The sequence below is a fragment of the Caretta caretta genome, chromosome 9 (genome assembly GCF_965140235.1).
Source record: "Caretta caretta isolate rCarCar2 chromosome 9, rCarCar1.hap1, whole genome shotgun sequence".
NCBI classification, from domain to species: Eukaryota; Metazoa; Chordata; order Testudines; family Cheloniidae; genus Caretta; species Caretta caretta.
Genome location: NC_134214.1, coordinates 93,233,164 through 93,253,420, shown reverse-complemented (window position 1 = coordinate 93,253,420; position 20,257 = coordinate 93,233,164). Strand labels below are relative to the sequence as shown.

General features: G+C 39.9%; 1 protein-coding gene across 2 annotated transcripts in view; it reads left to right on the top strand.

Moving 5' to 3' along the window:
* The first annotated feature begins 1,143 nt into the window (after nt 1-1,143).
* The window catches only part of AFF2 (ALF transcription elongation factor 2), a 412,391-nt gene continuing 393,277 nt past the window's right edge, over nt 1,144-20,257 (top strand). For both annotated transcript variants that reach the window (XM_075132559.1, XM_048863483.2), the window contains exon 1: nt 1,144-1,298. In XM_075132559.1, coding sequence (XP_074988660.1) covers nt 1,252-1,298 — 47 coding nt within the window. In that variant the 5' untranslated portion in view covers nt 1,144-1,251. The remainder of the gene's footprint in view (nt 1,299-20,257) is intronic.

Genomic DNA, 20,257 nt, shown 5'->3' with positions numbered 1-20,257 from the left:
CTGGTAGTTAATGGAGCTTAGAATTTGTTTCATGCCTTTGCCCTTGAGCAGTGGGAGGGTTATTCTGGGGATGTCCGTGGATGAGTATGGTCTCTTTATCCCTGTCCATTGGGATGAGAGGAAGGAACCTACAGGAAAGTCTGTGGGGGACAGAGGGCTCTTTCACCAGTAAATGAAGCTCCAATCTAGCATACGACTTCCTGTTTTTTCTTCAAGCTATGGATGTTTTTCTCAAAGGTAGGCGCTGGTTCAAACAGGAACTAATTGAGGGAAGTCTGACAGCTTGTGGTACACAGGAGGTCAGTCTAGACTATCCCAGCGGTCCCTTCCGACTTTATAATCTATCCATCTATTGCTCGATGGGGAAATGGGTGACCTTTCTGCCTCAGAGGCTCCACGGCAGTCTGGGGTCAAGAGTGGGTCCTCGCTAACGCCTCCGCAGTGCCCTGAGCGTGGGCCCACCTCCCCTCATGATTGTCCTCGCACAGCCGTTGCCAGTGTTGCGTCCTTGGGGGAGTCCGCTGTGACCAATTACACTCTAGACAACCCGTCTATTTTTCTTCCACCCAAGGCCAGCCAGGACGCTCTCGACCTAGTGAAGCTCATTAGGCTGCGCGTGAGGAACGCTGCAGCCAGCGGAGGGGGGGATGCTGGCCTGAGTCAGGCCCTGTGCGTGCTCTTCGCAGCCCCTCTTTGGCACGCCACTTCCATCTGCACCCCTGGAGGTCGGGGACCTCTGTCTGTGTGTGTGTGTGAGAGAGAGAGAGAGAACCAGAGCCTTGCAGCCTGCAAAGAGCAACCAGCCCCTGTCCTCAGTGACCAGCCTCCCCCAGCTGTTGGAAGCCCAGCGCCCCCCAGGGTGGTGGCTGTCAGCCTCTGCCAGATCCTCGAGCTGATAACGTGCTGGCTCCATGTCGTGGCTTCTGGCTGCCCAGGCTCCTCCCCTTGTGGGGGGGTGTGTGTGTGTGTGCGCGATGCTGCCGCCGCCGGTGCTCTGCCTGCCTCTCCCAGCCAGGCTGCTGGCGGCGGCCGGAGCGAGCAGCGGCGGGTTCTTCGCTGTGCGAGCAGCCTCCAGCCTGGCTTAGTGCGAGCCGGGGGGGGAGGGTGGGACGGGGTGGGGGGGGTGGGGTTGGGGGAAGACAAGTCACCTTGTGCAATTGCTGCCTATGCTGGCCGGCCACTTCTAGCCCGGCTGGGGAGAGCAGGGCAAGGGGGGGGGGGGCAGTTCTGAGTCTCCCCCATCAGATCGGGATGGATCTATTCGACTTTTTCAGGGACTGGGACTTAGAGCAGCAGTGGTAGGTTTTGATTTTCTTTTTAATACCAATATTCCTCTCCCCCTCTTCCTCTCCCCCCGCTGTATTTTAGCCTTTGTTGGAAGGATAAAGCTCCCCCCCCCCTCCCCATCCTTGCTCACTTGCTTAAACCACCTACGGATTGTGGCTGGGTTGTGACTTGCTGTCGGGAAGTGGGATGCGTGGCTGTAATATACAAGGACTTTTTTCTTTTCCTTATACTATTGATGCTCCAAGTTGAAAGAGTGCAGTGGAAACGGGGTGGGGGGATTGCCATGCATTGATGTTAGGGAGAAAAGCCATGCCTCCCCCATCCCCCTGCTCCTGGTGGGTTTTATTCATTAACCGCTTTTGCATGCCTTTGACTGGCAGGGACACCTAGTATTTCCTTGGATCGATGGGTTAAGTTGGATAGATGGGTGGCTAACCCTTGCAACGTTTAAACACAACAGAAACCCAGCGAATTAAAGAGGGAATATTTTTTTCCCCAAGATCGTGGCTTATCTAATGTACTGTTTACTGCTGTCAGTGACAATATTCCCCCTCATTATGAGAAATGCCACTGTAGTTTCCCTGAATTGCACGGTTTAAGTATGTGTGTGTGTGTGCGGTTTTTTTTTTTTTTTTAATTTTGCTGCTGTCCTACTCAAGGTAAAGCATTATTATTGAAGTTAGTCTTGGAAGAGGAAAGATCAGTCCCAGGTGATATTTTATAATAGGTCTGAGGGATTTTTTTGAGGGGGGGACACTTTAGGTTTTATTGCTTGGCAAATGGGCACTCGCCTTGGGAAGGTTGGTGCATCAGTCTAAAATATTGTAAACTTGTTGTAAAAGAGTCAATGTGGAGGAATTTTTCAGTGGGTGACCAGTGGCGGAAAAGTTGTTGTTTGTGTAGTATTTAACTTTTGTTGCTTCACATGGTCTGTTAATAGGAATATGATTTTTTTGGTCTTTGTTGTGGCATAGTGCATGTTTTATTTTTCTCTTCACTCAGAATAAATTAGTTGCTTTTTTCTTACCGTGTCTGATAGAATTCAAAATTGGTTACTGGATGATTACATATAGTTAGGCTAGCATGCAGTTTGACAACAAGGAAAGAGAATAAAATACTGTATTTGCAGCCCTCATCTCTGAATGCCCATACAGACATGTGTATGTCTGTGCACACTGCATGTTCTGCACAAGGGTTCACTTTACTTTATTGATATTTTAAGCAATGCCTGTGAAAAAGAGCATATCTGTAGCTAACAGCTATCATTGTGCCAAACATATTGTATCTGCTCTAGTTGAAAACCCAAAATAATCAGAACTCAAATACCTGTCACGTTTTATTTTACAGCAATTTAGAACTAAATCCTCGGAACCATAAATTATACTATATCAATATTAATCTGTTATCAGGCGTTTTGGATCTTGTGCTGTGTTTTACCAGCTCTGCATAAACCAGAGCTTTATGCGTTAGATCGTTTAATAACCATGCTGCTGTTGTTTAAAAAGTAATAATCACAATAAAATTAGTGCTCAATTAAATATTACGCTCTGCACACTATCTTTACTCTGCTACACTAATTTATTTTGCAGACAACTGATAACCACTGTATTACTATTCAAATAGTATTTGCATACAATTTGCCTAATTTATGGTGTGGGTAACATCATTAATTTAATAGAAGCTGTTACAACTGAATATGTGGGTGTAGTTCAAATACTAAGTACATTTCAGATATTGAGTTTAATGTTTGTTTAATAACTTATTTTCATCTGAATATGGTCTTATGTACATTTAGTGATGTCCCTCCCCTCCCTTCCCTCACAAGGAAGGAAAGTCTTGTGTCTCTGTCTTTGCATAAAATATTAATAATATATTTCCTCTTTTTCTATGGTTGTCATTCACGTGACTTATAGTGAAAATTATTGTTTTAAAAGAAATCTAGTGGTCTTAACTCAATGGACCCTAACACATGTTCTACTTTATGACTGTGTTTGTTTCTAAGCATTCTATATCTATGCAAACTCTATATATTACATACTGTGTACTATGTGGATGGATATGTATATTCACTCAGTTTGATTACTTACATGAGTATGGCAGGCTGGATTTGGCCCATATATGTGTAATTTATGTACATGTATATAAAATAATGTGTGTGAGAGACAGATACACTTGCAGCAGTAAGGCAAACTGGATTTAGCCCATAATTAATTGTGTATGTGTGTGCGTGAGTATACATATATGCAATACTGTATACATGTGTATAATTATATGTATTGTATATATGAACATAATTTCATTTATATTACCACTTGTCTTACTCAGGCAAGTAGTTCTATTGTGTGAATAAAGATCTGGATTTGGCCCATCAAAATACCTACATACAACTCTCTTGCATGTGCACACAATACAATGTGTGTGTGTCAATAAACACATAAAAAGTTGTGTGTGTATATATATATATGCAATACACTGCATATATAATATTTATATGCAAGTATACAAAATAACATAGTATGTATACTTATGTACATGCTGAAGTAGTGCTTCTCATTTCCTTTTGTTTATAAATTTACATTTCCTAAAATAGTCTTTCATTATTATTTATAAGGCCAATAAGGATCCAGTCCTGCATTCCTTGCACCCCTAAACCTTTCATTGATCTCAGCTGGAGTTTTGGGCTACAAAGAAGGCAAAATCAAGTCCAAAGCGTGAGTGTGTGTGCGTGTAAATTATGTATATAAACAAAGTGAGAGTACAAATATGGCAGAGCATCAGTATTAACCAGTGAAATATGAAGATTGACAGTCATTTGAATGGTCATATGTATGTAGCAGCACTCATAAAGGTGTGAAGGGTGTGAGTCTACCACTAATCACCATTTCATCAGCAAATGACTCCAGAATATTTTGAAGCATCCCAGAAAATGCTATTTGCATTTTTATTTTCCCTCTATGGGAGGTATCTCTCTGTAGTGACTTCTCCTCGGCTACTATATCAAGAACTGTCAAAGCTGTGCTGCCAGGGGACATGTTCTTAAATTCACTTGTGGCACTCAGCCCAATCAGTGGGAGAGCTACCTGGGTAAAAACTGCAGAATCAGACCTCCAGTGTCCTGTTATTACAGTCCTCACAGTAGCCAGTAATGAGGATTTTTGTGGAATTTAATAAAGAATTTAGTTGTTGGGTTCTTGTGGTTATTTCTATTTTTTTAAAAAATATGTGGTTCAGAGTTAATGAAATGTGCAGTGGAAGGTCAAAAGTGCCCCAGAGGCTATCACACCAGATTTCAGAAATAGGAGAAGAAGAAAACAAAAACCAACCCCCCCCCACCCCCCGCACCTTGGATCTAATGGATCTAATGGATCTAAACTCCGGCCAAGCTCAAGTCTGTTCAGATTCCATAATGTTCACCTGGGTTTACATTTAATATGCACTATTCTATGAGAGGAGAAGGGAAGGGAGAGAGAGAGAGAATGAAAAGCTTGACCGGCTGTGTGCACCAAGGAGACCATTTGCTGTTAAAAATCAAATTTCTTCTTTTAAATCGTTTTCCACACTTGTCTGTGGTAACCAAGTAAATGAAATCTTGAAGTGTCCTGGGACCATGTGGCTACATTTGAACCTGCTTACTGAAGAAGGAGGCGATGCTATTAATCAACTGCTAGCAAACAAAACAAAAAACAAAAAAAACCCAACCCAATAATCCCAGGATATAGAACCAGCCTTTCAACACTACAAATAACAAAGAGATACATTGGTTATGTTTTACTTATTGTCATTGCTACTATTATTTTTAAGTCCTTCAAAAGTAGCAATATAAGAAGAGGAAATCTATAAGAAGGAAAAATGCACATTCAGGTATATAAAATTGCAAAAGGAAATAAAATCAGCAGGTAACAGTATAGCAGAAGCTGCATGGCTCTGATAAGGGAAGACTTCATGCTGCAGAGAAACGAACCTCTTGTTTTTACTTTTTATTTTATGTATCACAAGTAGCCTAATTACAGCAAAACCAGCAAACTGCCAGTTATACAGGAAGAGGCTTAAACTCACTAAACTGTTATATAAATAGAAAGTTCAAAGGTCTGTTTGTGGCTGACAAAGCTGAGAACAGGCCATCTGTGGGCCAGGTTTCTCTGCTGTATGCCTGCAAAAACATACTGCATGCCCCAGCAGCATGCACTTTCAACGTATTTCCTCAACCTGGAGGGGGTGATCCTGCTCTCCAGACAAAGGTGAACTGTTTCAGTCTCAGCCTGTGACTTTTTGGGGTTTTATTTTTATTTATTTATTTATTGCCTTGTGCTGCTGCAGAAGACCTTTTCAGTTACTGTTCTGTTCAAGAGGTCTTTAATAGCTTGTTAAATAAAAACATCTTCTGAATGTTGAAGCAGTTTCTTAAGGGAATGTGTGAAATGGAGTAGATAGATCCTTTTATGAATTGGGATGATTTTTGTGGGAGTTTGAACAGGGAAAAAAAATAAAATGCTGAATGAGAAGATACAGGCTTCGATTCCCCCCCCCCCCCGCCCCTCTGTTAGAAATATTAAAGTTGAATTGCATTTGTTTTCTGGATTTCTGTTACAGGCATCCCACAGTAATTCTTTTGAAAATGTTTCATTTTCAATTTGCTTTGAAAATGTAAGAGGATGAATTGTGGGACTATGGTAGGTGGGCGATGGGGATTGGAAGCTGTCAAAACAAGCAGCTGTGAGAGCCCAAAAATACGCTTTGGGCCAAATCCTGCACTTCCAAATATCCTGACTTACTAAAATTCTGCCCTGGTTTAAGAATGTGGCCCTTTGTAAATCTTGAACTTGCATCCATCAGATGAGGCAAAATTATGATCACATTTGAGAAATCAGTTTAACAACATGTGAATTGTTTTGCTAATGACTCATTCAAGAATTTAATGACTTTTTAAAATAGACAAATCTGGATGGAGAACAACTGTTTCAGAAATGATTCAGCCATTCCAAAGCCAAACAGAACTTCAGAGCATTTGTACACCTTTCACGTGGATGCAAATTGTATTGTTAGGTTTGGGATTTTTTTAAAGCAGATGACTTTTATAATACAAGCCCTTCTAATGGGATCAATCAAATGGTGTCTGGGCCTGCTGTGTCTGTGACAAAGAATGTCACTTCAACCTGGAATTTAAATAAATGATTTGATTGGAAAACGTGACATTTTGTAAAGCATCCATTTAAATGAATATACAGAATGATCTGTTAAATGTGAACTAACATTCTTGGTCTTCACTTCTCAGAACTGTTGCACTGCTCTTCAATCCTAGGGGTGGCATAATGAAAGTAGCTCCTGCATTTGAAGGACCAAATCCTGCTTTATTTAAATTAGTAGCAAAACTCCCATGGACTTACATGGGACAGAAATTGGACTCCAAGGCCAAACAATTGCACTTGGGCCTGATTCAGGAAGGTACTTAAACATAGGTTTCATTTTAAGCACACAAGTAATCCCATTAAATCAATGGGATTGCTCATGTGCTTAAAATTAAGCGTGTGTTTGAGTATTGAATTGAACCTTGTTCGGTCTGGAGACTGAGTCCAAAGAAGCAATTCTTTGTGTGGTGCTTGCTGGAGGAAACTGGTGCAATATTTTAATGCGGAGGCTTAGTATATCTGCCTCTTTGCTTCAGTTCTACACTTGTTAGTCATGGTTGCACACATGACTGGCAGTCAGAACCAATGCAAATCTTAAAACTTTAAAAAGAACAGCTTCTTAAGTAAATTGATTTAGAACATGCCACAAGAGTCCTAGAGACTGGCCTATGATACCATGGTGGGGAGTATGCAATAAATGTCTACACAGATCCAATCCTATAAAACCTCTGTATGTGGCCCTTCAATTAAAATACCTAGAAGTTTTAGCAAAAAGAAAAGGAGTACTTGTGGCACCTTAGAGACTAACCAATTTATTTGAGCATGAGCTTTCGTGAGCTACAGCTCACTTCATCGGATGCATACCGTGGAAACTGCAGCAGACTTTATATATACACAGAGAATATGAAACAGGTGTAGGTGTAGCAGGCTTGCAGGATTGGGCCCTTACACCTGTATTATACACTTCTAATCAATAAGTAATCAAACCCATCTATGTTTTCCTCAACATGGGCTTGATCCGCACCCACTGAAATTAATAGAGATGCTTCAGTGGTCACTAGATTAGGCCCTATTATGGCCAAAAGCCAGATCTCATGAAATGCAGAACAACTGTCTAAGGCCCTGATTCAGCCAGCTACTTAAGCACATGCCTGACTCTAAGCATGTGAAAAGCCCCCTGAAAATCAGTGCTGAGATCTGCTTAAATTAAATAGTAAAACATTTTTAAAAAGCCTCTTCTCTCAATTGTGGTTTTAAAAAGTAAAATTTATAAAAACAAGCCAATAAATACCCTTGGAGAACTAAAATTTTGCAGCATCTTTAGTTTTTAAAAAGTTAAAGACCTCTGCATGTTTAATGTGGGAGGGAGCGAATCCCATAGCACATCCAGCTACCATAACCAGACATCCCATAAAATAGTTATAGTTTCACAGCAGTGACTTGATGGGAAAGATGCTTTAAACATTTCATTATTCAAAGAATGTTCTGCATTGGTGCTTGGTCTTCAAAACAGTTGTTTAATTTGTTTTAATATCTCTGGCCACAAATCCTCTGACCTAATGATCTACTGGCTAATGGGGAAAAGTAGAGACAAAAGGATGACATAAAATGGAGTGGAGAAAAAGTAAAGTAGGATCATGTCAGCAGGATTTTCAACTCCACTTCACAGAACTTCTTATGATATGTTGAGCTAACCAAAAATGTGTACAAAAATTACCAAGTATTTCATATTAAGTTTGCATTGTTAAACCAAGTTTGTGGTAATGATCCATGTCTGGGTGTCTAGTCTGGAAAATACTATGCTAAAACTTGATCCTTTAAAACAATAGAAAGTATAGTGCTTACTACTGTGAGCTGCCCTTTGATTTCAATGGGACGACTTGTAATATTCAGACTACATGTAATAGAACAGGCTTGTAGGTTTCAGTTCGTAATGCTGAAAAATAATGTGGAGCTAGAAAGCAGGCATGAGAGGGAACCAAGACTTCCCTCTGTTAACTTTCCAACGATTACAAGTTGTATTTGATCAGGAAGAGGCTTTTTTTTCAATGTAGACAGAGCAGATCCACACCACAAATTATTATGCCTGTTGAACAAAGTCTAGCCACTCATTTCTTCTTCTGTAAAACTTTATAACATTTTAATTAGATTTTATGTACATGTCCAAAGATTGACAAACCGTGCTCCACTGTGAAAGGTTGACTCTCTCACCAGTTGAATTTCTTTCTGTATGTGAGCTGAGCTACTAATTGATATCAACGGATTTAAAAATCATCTAGGGGTCTTCATTACAGAATTGAGGATCATATTGCCGCTAGAATCTGATAGTATCCTTGATGACAGTGAGAGTGTCAGATATTGTATACAGTATGTACATTATGCTTAATTAGCAACAAAGGTCAATGACTGAAACTGATCAGTGACTCAGATGCCATCAGCTGGCAGTTACACTGAGGTGTGAATACGCCACTCATTATATGTTTGTATAGGGGAGGAGTGTTAACAAACAGTAAAGAAGGAAATGGGATAGAGGTAATCAGTTTAAAAATCACTTGTTCCATCGGCAAACATTACAGCCATTTGTATGGTTTCAGAGTAGCAGCCATGTTAGTCTGCAGTCGCAAAAAGAAAAGGAGGACTTGTGGCACCTTAGAGACTAACAAATTTATTTGAGCATAAGCTTTCATGAGCTACAGTTCTCTTCATCGGATGCATTCAGTGGAAAATGAGTCCGATGAAGTGAGCTGTAGCTCACAAAAGCTTATGCTCAAATACATTTGTTAGTCTCTAAGGTGCCACAAGTACTCCTGTTCTTTTAGCAATTTGTATGTGGCTGTGGGTGTACATGGTACTTCAAAATAAGTAAACTCTCCAGTTTTCATTGCTGTCAGCACTTACTATCGAGCACAGTGCTTATTACTCAAGGTAGTAATCACTTTACTCTGTACTAAGAGTTTTAAGGATCCGGCCCTAGTTTAGTATTTTCCTTAGCAGACATCCAAGCGTTAGACCAGTACCCAGTGATCAGGCCAGCACCCTACTTAGTTAACAGTCTAAAGGTAGGAGCAGGTAAATACATTACAACGGTAGTAGAACACAATACAGGCTAAATGCATGGTGGTGTGTGGCTTTTATAAAAAGAAAGCTTCCATATAGAATAGCATGTTTCCTGTCTGTCACATTTTTTAGTCTCAAGATAACAGACCACTGTCTACTCATGAAACCTGGTGGCTTTACTGAAGAGAGGATCTCAGCCATAAATATTCGTTTGAACACTTGGCTTTTGGTTCGTTTGGTTTGTTTAGGCCTGGCCCAACAACTGTATTTTTAAACTGTTGTCTTAGAGGCATTTCTTCTTACCCTTTCCAGTATCATTGACTTTGGTCATTGCTTTACTAGCAAGCTAAAATCGCAGTAGAAAAAGCAAATAAAACCCTCGGAAAATGGGGTTCCTTTAAACATAAAAACTAGGCAATTTTAAATTGTGACGAGATTGCAATTTCCCATTTTATTTTTGTGAGTCATGCCACAAGAGAATCTGAGATGTTGGAGCAATGCGGTAATCACGTATTTCTGTTCTGTTCATTAGGCGCATGTATATTTGAGAATATGGTAGTCAAGATTTTTCAGAAGTGACTAGTTATGGGTGCCTCCGTTTTTTAGGGCCCAATCTGAGAGACAATTTCAAGCAGCTTGAAATACTGGGGCTTGAAAGGTGTGAGCTCAGCACCTTCTGAAAATCAGCCCTCTTTGATTTGACCAGTCTCAAGGTGGGCAACAAAATCACTAGTCACTTCTGAAAATCTTAGCCTGTTGTTCTTAATACTGGGAATTTCCCCCCCCCAGTGTCTTTAATTTGACACACTAACAAATATTCTTCCCAATGTTTTCTGTCAGATGCAGTGGTCAGGAATAAGTCTCTTTATTTGAAAGCGATAAAACTAGTTGGAAGGATTCTGATCCAATCCCATTAAAGACAATAGGAGTCTTTCAATTGATTGTAATGGGAAGTGGATGGGCCTTAGAACAGCTGGTCCGTGGGAAGGCAGACTTTTTAAGGATATAGAGCATGTGCACTAAGTTGAACACTTTTGTAAGTCTTCTCTGTGTGACTGGAGAATAGAAATTGGAGTTTATATTTACTCTAAAAGCAGCCTTTGATTTTGATGACTTTATGTTTCAGGGTACTATGCAAGGCCCATGCGTTTCACTTGGCCTTTGAAGAGGAGTAGGTGGACTGAGATTGTGGGTGGGGGTGGGGGGTATGTTGTAGGAAAGGGTGTTCTTGTGGCTAGGACATTAGATTGGGATTCAATTAGTCAGTGTGTGACCTTTGGGCAAGTGATTTAATCCCTCTGTGCCTTAGTTTCCTGTCTGTAAAATGGGAATGATAATACTTAGTTCTTATTGTGCACTTTCCAGCAGTAGATCTCCAAGTGCTTTCTGAAGGATGTAAGTATCATGGTCCTCATTTATACAGATGGGGGAAATTCAGGCGCAGAGAGGTGAAAGGATTTGCTCAAGGTCACACGGGCGGCCAGTGATAGACCAGGAATAGAGCTGAGGTCTTCTGAATCCCAGTCCGCTGCTCAGTCCATGCCACCATGTTGCTAATAGTACTCTCTACTGCACAGATGTGTTATAGGAGAAATTCCTAAAAGTTCATGCATGAAATACTAAGGTGGTGTGGGGCAAATAGGTACCTAGACAAATAAGCTAGCTGTAAAAATGCATCTTATAAAAGAGAAGGCAGAATTTGGACTGAAGAGAAGGAAGAAAGATGAGATAAGAGAAAACATAGTTGAGTACACCCACCATATAATATACGTGACATGCATGTTTTATGTGGCCTGCGCTAACTTGGACAATGAATGGTGGTACCTTTTTAAGGCAAGACAATTCTTTCTTGCCACCAGTCTTGTATGGAAGTTTTTTAAATGCTACTGTGGCTGAAGTAAACGACATGCATATGACACTGAAAATTATATCCATTCTTTCTTCAAGCCAGTTGCCTTTGTTTCCGACAGACTTCTGCTTTGTCGGTTAACCTAGGGCTTGGGTTTTCTAACACATATTATTAGATGGAATACATTTTCTATTTATAACACTTGAGGATACTAACTACTGCATTGCATTTAGCAAGAACTAGCAAGAACAGGTTTTATGATATAATTAATATAGAAATTGCATATTATTCATCATACAAAAATTATTAGTGAGGTTTTCCCACAAGATTCTAAGGAAAAGATGCAGCAAATGATTCTGTGGTCTTCATCTGTGTCCCAAAAGAATAGGAAAAGTTTGGAAATTTGCAAATGCAGTTTAAATTCATTACTTTTGTATAGTATATTTCTAAAATTAAAGCTAAGATGGGCTTTTAGTGCAGGGAATGCATTTTGGTAGATAACAAGAATATAATTGTAAGGTATTTGTGGAGACCATTGAGAGCATATTTATCCATAATCATCTTCATGTGCCCATGGTGTAACTGCATTTAGGCCAGTGGAGTTGCACTAAGAGGCTGATTCAAAGACTATTGAAGATGATGTATGTTTTCCATTCACTTCAGTGGACTCTGATCAGGCCCTAGGAGTCTCAGATCTCTGGACTTGTTCACCCCTTCCAATGGGAAATCTTCTTCAGCACCTATAGATCCCTGGCACCCCACCCCCTATTCTTGCCCCCATGCCCCTCAAAGCACCATGGGAGCTGAGCTGCAGTCTTCTCCTGTCGTACCGTCCTTTTCTCTCCCATCTCTCTTGATGGGGGAAAGGGCTTTCCCTATCTTGGGGGTGAAGATTGTGGAAAGGGCTATAGTGTCTGAAGACCAGGGAGGAAAAGGTGATATTGCTACAATCTGTTTTCATCCAGCCACTGCCCTGGCTGAATACTCCTCCACAACCTGCCAGCTCTCCATCCTCTATCCCTGTTGGAGTCGTCGGACCAGGAAGAGAAGGCAATACTTCTGTGAAGGTGGCTGACCCTCCCCAATGTTCCCCACACTGGGATGGGAAGATCTGCACGTGAGGGTCCCCTTTGCATCCAGACAAAGGTGCACGATTAGACCCTGTTACTAAACAGCAACAATTACTTATGATAGATGTTGGAGTAGAAAAATACCCATTAGTTCACTCATCTCCAGCCCATGTCAGGCTAGCACAGTCTGGGTGGCTAAAGTACATTTTCTAAGCCTTCACTGGAGCCTGATTCTGTTGTCATTACTCATGGAGATGGGTCCCATAGTATGTAACTCACACGGAGAAGCATCCAACAGATGTGTCTGGATCTTGCATAAGTTACACAAATTAGCACAGGAATGGTATATTTTGAAGATATATCAGACCTACATGGGGAACCCTACATTCAAAATGATCCCCCATTACAAATACATAATTTAAGTGCATTCTGTTAGCTGCATTTCAACCAGTAGTATCCTATGGTTTGTCTGTTTTTCTTTTTTTAACAATTCTCACTTGTGTAAGCTTGCACAATCTGACTGCAAATTCAGCTGCAAATGATTAGAGGTCTCATCAAAATTGAGGCAGACTGGTGTGTTTGGTTAAGATTTAACATCTTTCTAAGTAATTATAATGTAATGTCTGTATATAGTCTGTCTATGGAAAGAAAGGGACATAAATGATACAGTTCTATTGCATCAGGGCTTTTGTAAACTATTTACCGTTAGTCATATATCTGAAGCAAAGGAGAGAGGATTGATAAACCTATTCCAAAGGGCTTGAAAAGTTAAAGTGAATTCTAAATGTAGATTAGGAGAAAACCATGACAGCCAAGCCAGCATTACCTCAGTTGATTAATTTATAAGGATACTGGTCAATGATTTTAACCAACAGCTATGCATAGTAGAATCCTAATGGGATCTGTCTGTTAAGATTACATAAAGTAGAGCATTTGATTTATTTCATAGTTTTCCAAAGCTCCACTTTAACTTCGTACAAATAATGCATTAGTCACACTGGATAAAATGGCATATTGAATCAAGTTGTGATTTTGTCTGCTTCTCATAATCTGATTTTATAAAGAATTAAATCTGTTTTAGTAGTTTATTCATATCATAAAAGAGATTGTTGGTTGAATGAAATCTTTACATCTGCCACTTTCTATCTCATTAGAAAAGACCCTCATATTCTTCTCGTCTGTTTTTATCCCCAAGAGCATCTGTGTGTGTGTGTGTGTGTGTATTTTCTGTACATGTTTGTGTATTATAATGGCACTGTATTTGCAAAAATGTGGTTAAGGTGACATCATTATTTCTAGTTTCAGGGTTGGGGATTGTATCAACCTAAGGGTGTAAAAATTCACTTGAGGCTAAAACCTGACAAAATACCCACCCAGGAGCAAATGAGATATGTGTGGGTAATCTTTTTTTCTTTTTTTAACGGGTTTTGCATTTGCTAACCCCCCCCCATGCCCACTGGAAGGAGAGCGTGCCTCCAGTGTTGTTCCTCTCCATCCTGGTAGTTTTACCAGGACCTCCTGAGAAGTGAAGGCATGATATTAGTTAGCCAAGCCATTCTCGCCCCTGATCTTATCATCAGAGATGAAACTGTCGGAAAAGGTCTTTCCAAAGGCATTGGTCAGAGGGTTTTCGCCTGTCTTGTTTCCATTGACGACCTGCTCCATCCAACATCATGGTCTCTACTGTTTTAGGGAGTACAAAAATATAGGAGAATCTATTTTTTCTCTTTTTAAAAATGTGATTCCTTGTGCTCAGATAACTAGAAAATGAAATTAGATGGATTTGTTTCTTCCAGAAGTATCCATCTGACCCTTTATTTACAAGATGGACAAAGTCGAGCAGTTTTGTACGTCTTGTCACTCATTTAATCACATACAAATGGGCATGTATTATAGAAAAATTTACATGAGTATATTTATATATAATACAGACAGCTACAGATGTGCACAAATACTGACTTGCATGTGTTCATTAGGTGATTTGCCCATGTGAATTTGAAAATCTGGACTCTGTGTATGTAAGAGAATGAATACATGAGGGCGTTCAGCTTGGAAAAGAGACAACTAAAGGGATATGATAGAGGTCTATAAAATCATGACTGGTGTGGAGAAAGTAAATAAGGAAGTGTTATTTACTCCTTCTCATAACACAAGAACTAGGGGCCACCCAATGAAATTAATAGGCCACAGGTTTAAAACAAAAAAAAGAGTCTTTTTTCATACAACACACAGTCAACCTGTGGAACTCCTTGCCAGAGGATGTTGTGATGGCCAAGACTATAACAAGGTTAAAAAAAGAGCTAGATAAATTCATGGATGATAAGTACATCAATGGCTATTAGCCAGGATGGGCAGGGATGGTGTCCTTAGCCTCTGTTTTCCAGAAACTGGGAATGGGCAACAGGGGATGGATCATTTGATGATTACCTGTTCTGTTCATTCCCTTTGGGGCACCTGGCATTGGCCACTGTTGGAAGACAGAATATTGGGCTAGATGGACCTTTGGTCTGACCCTGCATGGCCATTCTTATTCGGTGGCATAAAAATTTATAGCACATAAGAGCCATTGACCTCCCCTCCTCTCCCAAAAAAGCAGCCCTGTTTCAACAAGGTATGTAAGCATATGCATAACTTTAAACATGAGGATTCTCATTTTCTTCAGTGGAACTAATCCCACGCTTAAAGTAACGCACGTGCTGATGTAACTTACTGAACTAGGGCCAAAAGGAGCAATAGTGTTTGGAAAAGGTGTATAGTATGTCGCATGTGAGCTGTCATTATGACTGGGGGAGGAGTTGTTTTCGCGTATCCTATAAAAGGCTGAAGTTTCCTAGCTCCCTTGTGTGCACAACCCAGAGTTCTGTAGCTGCTTCCGTCTTTGAGTTTTCATTTCCTCCCATTTTTATTCCATTCCATAAACCACGTAGGGCCAGATTCTGCCACCCTAAATGGGGCTTCTCATAGAGTAAGAGGCTAACCAGTGTGAGCCAGGGTGGCAACTTCCAGCCCTTTATTAGTTGCTCTGTTAGTCAGAGAAGCATGTTAGCATTCTGAGAACTTCCTGAGATGAAACATCGAGATCTTCATTCAGATTTTTCTTTTGTCGATGGTTGTTGCATTTTTGATTGGACCCTGGCTTCTGGTTGTGACTCACATTCAAACATACCTGGAATCTGAATGGGTATTTTGATCTGAAATTTGAAGTTTGCCTCCTCTCTGTAGAAGGCTGATCTAAGAGTCTGCATCCAAATATTCAGGAACTTCAGTGGTGTTGAAATCTAGTCTCCGGACCCTCCATGGGGAATTGCACAGGTAGACTTGTGTGGAGATCACGGAAATCGGAGGAGCGCTATGCAAGATTCCATCCACTCTGAGTTCAGGATTGGGGCCGAATGTTGATTTAAATTGTGTAAGTTGGGCCCATCTCTGATTCCAACCGGGCATTTTGAAGACAAGACAATACAAAAACAAACTAGTCCTATGTATTATTTTTCCTGAAGGGTCATTGGATCAGATCAGATTATTTGCCTTTTGCCTGAGTGGCCATCTTTTCCTGAGACAGAAATGCTTTTGCTGCTTGACAGTGCTAAGTCCTTTTTGCTTTAATTGTGTTTTTGTTGAAACCGAGAAGATACATGTGGCTTTTCATAAATGTGTTTTTAGTTGTTGGTAAATTCCCATGACGTGGAACATTTATTTAAAGACAGCAGTGTTTGCTGAAGCATAGGGGCTCCCAAATTTGGGGCCAATTGAGTGGTGAGTGTGAATTGCTTTGTATGGTCAGGGAATTGGTTTCCATTTGCAGCTGGTGAATGAACAGTACCTTAATTTTCAGTTAACTGGAGCTGGCCTTTATAGCGGCATTACATTAAATAATGTATTTTATTTCATTGATGGTTCTGAACTTGCATTAAATATATGTAGTTGAAGAGCCGGGAACTAGTAATATAAGATGTCAATTTTAGCACTGCGTTGCACACTATTCTCTGCATTTATACACATTTTCAGATGCCAGGGATGTCAATCTGGCATACTGTGTGAGCCATATATTCTTTTTTTTTTAAGGTTTATAGATTGCAAAACAACTTAAATATAAAATTATTTTAAAATTAAGAAAGCATTCATTGTTCTTGTATGTTGTAACAGAAGCTTCATTTTGTAAGGGTAAAAGCAAGGAGCTAATTATGCAGAGTGCTAGTTGTTTTCTAGTAATACGAGTAGTTATCCAAACTATTATGCAGCAATAAAATGTGGACTAGTGCAAAGTTCTGTTGGTTAGTTCACAAATTTTTCTCTATGCTTGGCCCTGTCTGATGGTCGATGCAACAGACACAGCATACGTATTTAAATGTGATAGAACAGAGCCTTGCTGTGTGTTTTCTGTGAAAAGCAGTGACTGTAGCAGCTCTGAATAAACAGAAAATGGCCTTTTATGGGCAATTCGTTGCATTTTATTTGGCAGCTGTTTCTCTTTAATAGGATTTTTTCAATGTATTTATTGTATTTTGTGCTGGTGAGGGGGGAGAGCTGGAGCAGCAAATTCCCAAGATTTGAGCGGCTTTTATGTGCTTTTCTCATTTTGAACAATAGGAAAATATTGCTGTATTAATTACTGTTGTGCCTTATTGGCAAAAATAAAGATATCCTAAGGTATGAAATTACTGATATGGGAGAGGCTTTGATTTTCTCATTAGTACAGGATATTTTGCATCTGTTCTGGTTCACGAGCTCATTGTCGGCATTTAAATAATAAATAGTCATTATGACTCGGTAATGACTAATAATAAAAATAACTAGGCATTTGAGTGTGCATGCAGTCGGGCATGCTCCCATGTTTATCAATAAGTAGGATTGGAAATCCCTCAAAATGAGCCATTTCAGCCTGCCCATTGACACTTTCTTAGATCACTGCACAACTCACATCTCCATTGGAGTGATGGCATGTAGATGAGCTACGTACAAGCACTCTCATCTTTGCGTGTCGGGAGTGAAATGTTAAGGTTCTCACTTGAAATGGAAAATGTACATTTCTTCCATTTAGATACTTGTGTGTGTGTCTCTGTGTGAGAATAGACCCTTAAATATATCGTTGTTCTGAATTCATGAAAACATCAAAGCTTTGAATTTTCCTACCACAGTCTGTCAAGCATAGTTTTAGAAAAGTAGCCCGAATGCACCTTCCCTAGTTCAACTCAGTTTGTGTCAAAGTTTCCCCACTTCTATAGATTCTAGTCTTAAACATACAAAAACGAGGGAATCCAAAGTTAAGGCTCAAAATCCAAATCAACTGTCAATTTATAATGCTCTCTGTCATGTCTGTTAGGGCACTTGCAGGTATGATGTACTATGCATAAACTTCATACTTTTGCAATTCGTAAGTGATGCAGGACAAATTAAGGACAGTGCCTTCCTGCATTTGAACTCCTCACCTTGAATTTCTATCCCTTTGTGGGACAATATGTAGAGAGGTTTCAGAGTAACAGCCGTGTTAGTCTGTATTCGCAAAAAGAAAAGGAGTACTTGTGGCACCTTAGAGACTAACCAATATATTTGAGCATAAGCTTTCGTGAGCTTATGCTCAAATAAATTGGTTAGTCTCTAAGGTGCCACAAGTACTCCTTTTCTTTTTGCGAATATGTAGAGAGACTTCAGTCTCTTCATAGTTAAAGTGACGGCAAGTTTCATTATTTGCCCTGATTTTAGCTTTCATCCCCAATTTAGTTTTGACTAGCAACATTGGTTTGGCCTGAACATTTCTAGGTGTGTTCTGTGGGCAGTGGCGAATATAATTCGAAGTCTGAAAAAAATAAAATCACCAACTAGATTCTAAGTTGTAGGTCATTAAAACATTTCTCTGCCTGTAATTCTGACTTTTTTTTTTTTTTAACATTTTTATGCCCCTGTAGCTCAAAAGAAAATCAGGCCACTCATAGCTGGGAACCTAAATGAGAATATGGGAGTCTAACTTCAGGTGCCCAAATTTGGAAATTCTGGCCAAAATGCCGAACTTTTTTGGGTGTCTCTAGCTACAGATCATCTTGCTTGTCAAATGTTGAACGTTACATGCAATTAAATGCCATTAGTGTGTTTAAAAAAAACCCCAAAACAAGCCAAAACAAAAAAAACCCACAAGAACTTGTTCTTGTGTTGAAGCAAAACGGTTGGGCTGTGGATAAAGCCAACAGAAATCAGTAAAGCAAGTAGTTTATCAGCACATGACCCGAAACGTTCTTAAAGTGGTCTGTGAATGGCAGCTGCCCTAAATCTGCTTCTTGTCATAGTCATTTGTCTGGCTTAAGGGGGAAGTGGGTCTCCTTGGCAATACAAGAGTAAGTGGATGACCACGTAAGATCAGATCGAAGTCTCTGGCGGTCATGTTAGCACTACAACAAAGTGCTTCTTTGACACCATTTCTGCTGCTGCCGCTGCTGTTAATAAGTGTGCTAATTATCGTGAATCTGATAAGGCTTATATTAATTGTCTGGATTAAATGTAAATCCTAGTTAAATAGAGAATAGTTCAACAGTCTTAACAGGTGTGGGTTTGCCTAGCTGCTGTTTTCAATGTAAAAACATGCATTTAAAACCTTTTTTTAATAACTATCTCTATTTTTAACCCTTGCAGCAGATTTAGTGAGGTTTTTTAAAACCTGTTCAACACCTAAGACTTCTCCTAACATTGTCAATTTATTCTTCCCCCCGCCCCCATATTCCGATAAGTGATTATCAGTTTGTGTAGTTAAATACAATATGTAGCCCTAGCATTTCCAATGGATATAAAGAGCCCAGCAGTGAGTTTGGACTCACGTTTATTGGTTACCTATGCATTATCATAGGTAAGCTGTTTGGATCAGTGCCAGGTAAGCTGTTTGGATCAGGGACTATTCCTTGCCATATGTTCGTACAATGCGAAGCACAATTAGGCCTAAGCTGTTTGGCCTCTAGGCACTATCGCAATATAAATGTTAAATAATAATTTAGTACTGAAGAAAATAACCCATGGTCAATCTCCGATGGTTGCCATTGGCTAGAGCTGGAGTTGTGGTTAGAGCAGACTTCTTGGTTCTATTCCTAATTCTACTTCTGACTGTGCGGTAAGTCACTTAATACTAGATATTATTGTATCCATGTTGCATCTGTCTGGCGGTGTTGCAAGCATTAATTAATTAATACTTAATAAATTTTAAAAAAGCTTCATGTCAATGCAAAATAAGATATTAACAGTAAGGTATTAAATTACTGCTTGACATGAGGACATCATCTTGGGATATTGGAGCAAGGAGGAAATCACTACTTTTTAACTGTCCGGCACTATGAACATAGAGAATAGGCACGTAAAAACAGCATCTGTCTGAAAAATAAAGGGCATGAATAATTGTTGGTAATGGTGGTATATTTACAGCATATTTTATGTATTATACAATTTGGTGTTGCTATCAGTGCCCAGGCCTCTCCAGCTTAATTGGCAGGAGAACTGTCATACAGCAAGACATCTTGCTGCAAGAGCAGTGATCTTCTTTTTTTTTTTTCATTTGTGTCAGCTACATTTTTATCACGTCTTTATTGTTTTTAATTTTTTCCTGTGAATTTAATGTTCATGAAAGGTACTGGGCTGACAGCTCTGGAGACTGAAGTCCTCTGTTTATCTACAGAATTGGCATTGACAGAGTAAGGTTCTTTTAATGTGCTCAAACCGGGACCCAAGAGAGATGAGAAGATATTTCAGCGTCCATTATTAGTTGCCTACGCTGTCCTCTTTGTTCTGATGGTGGTGCAAACACAAACAAAGGCACAACCTCTGCCCTTTTTATCTTTGGGATAGATCTGCATGGCCCAAATTACCATAGCATCTGAGCATCTCATGGTCTT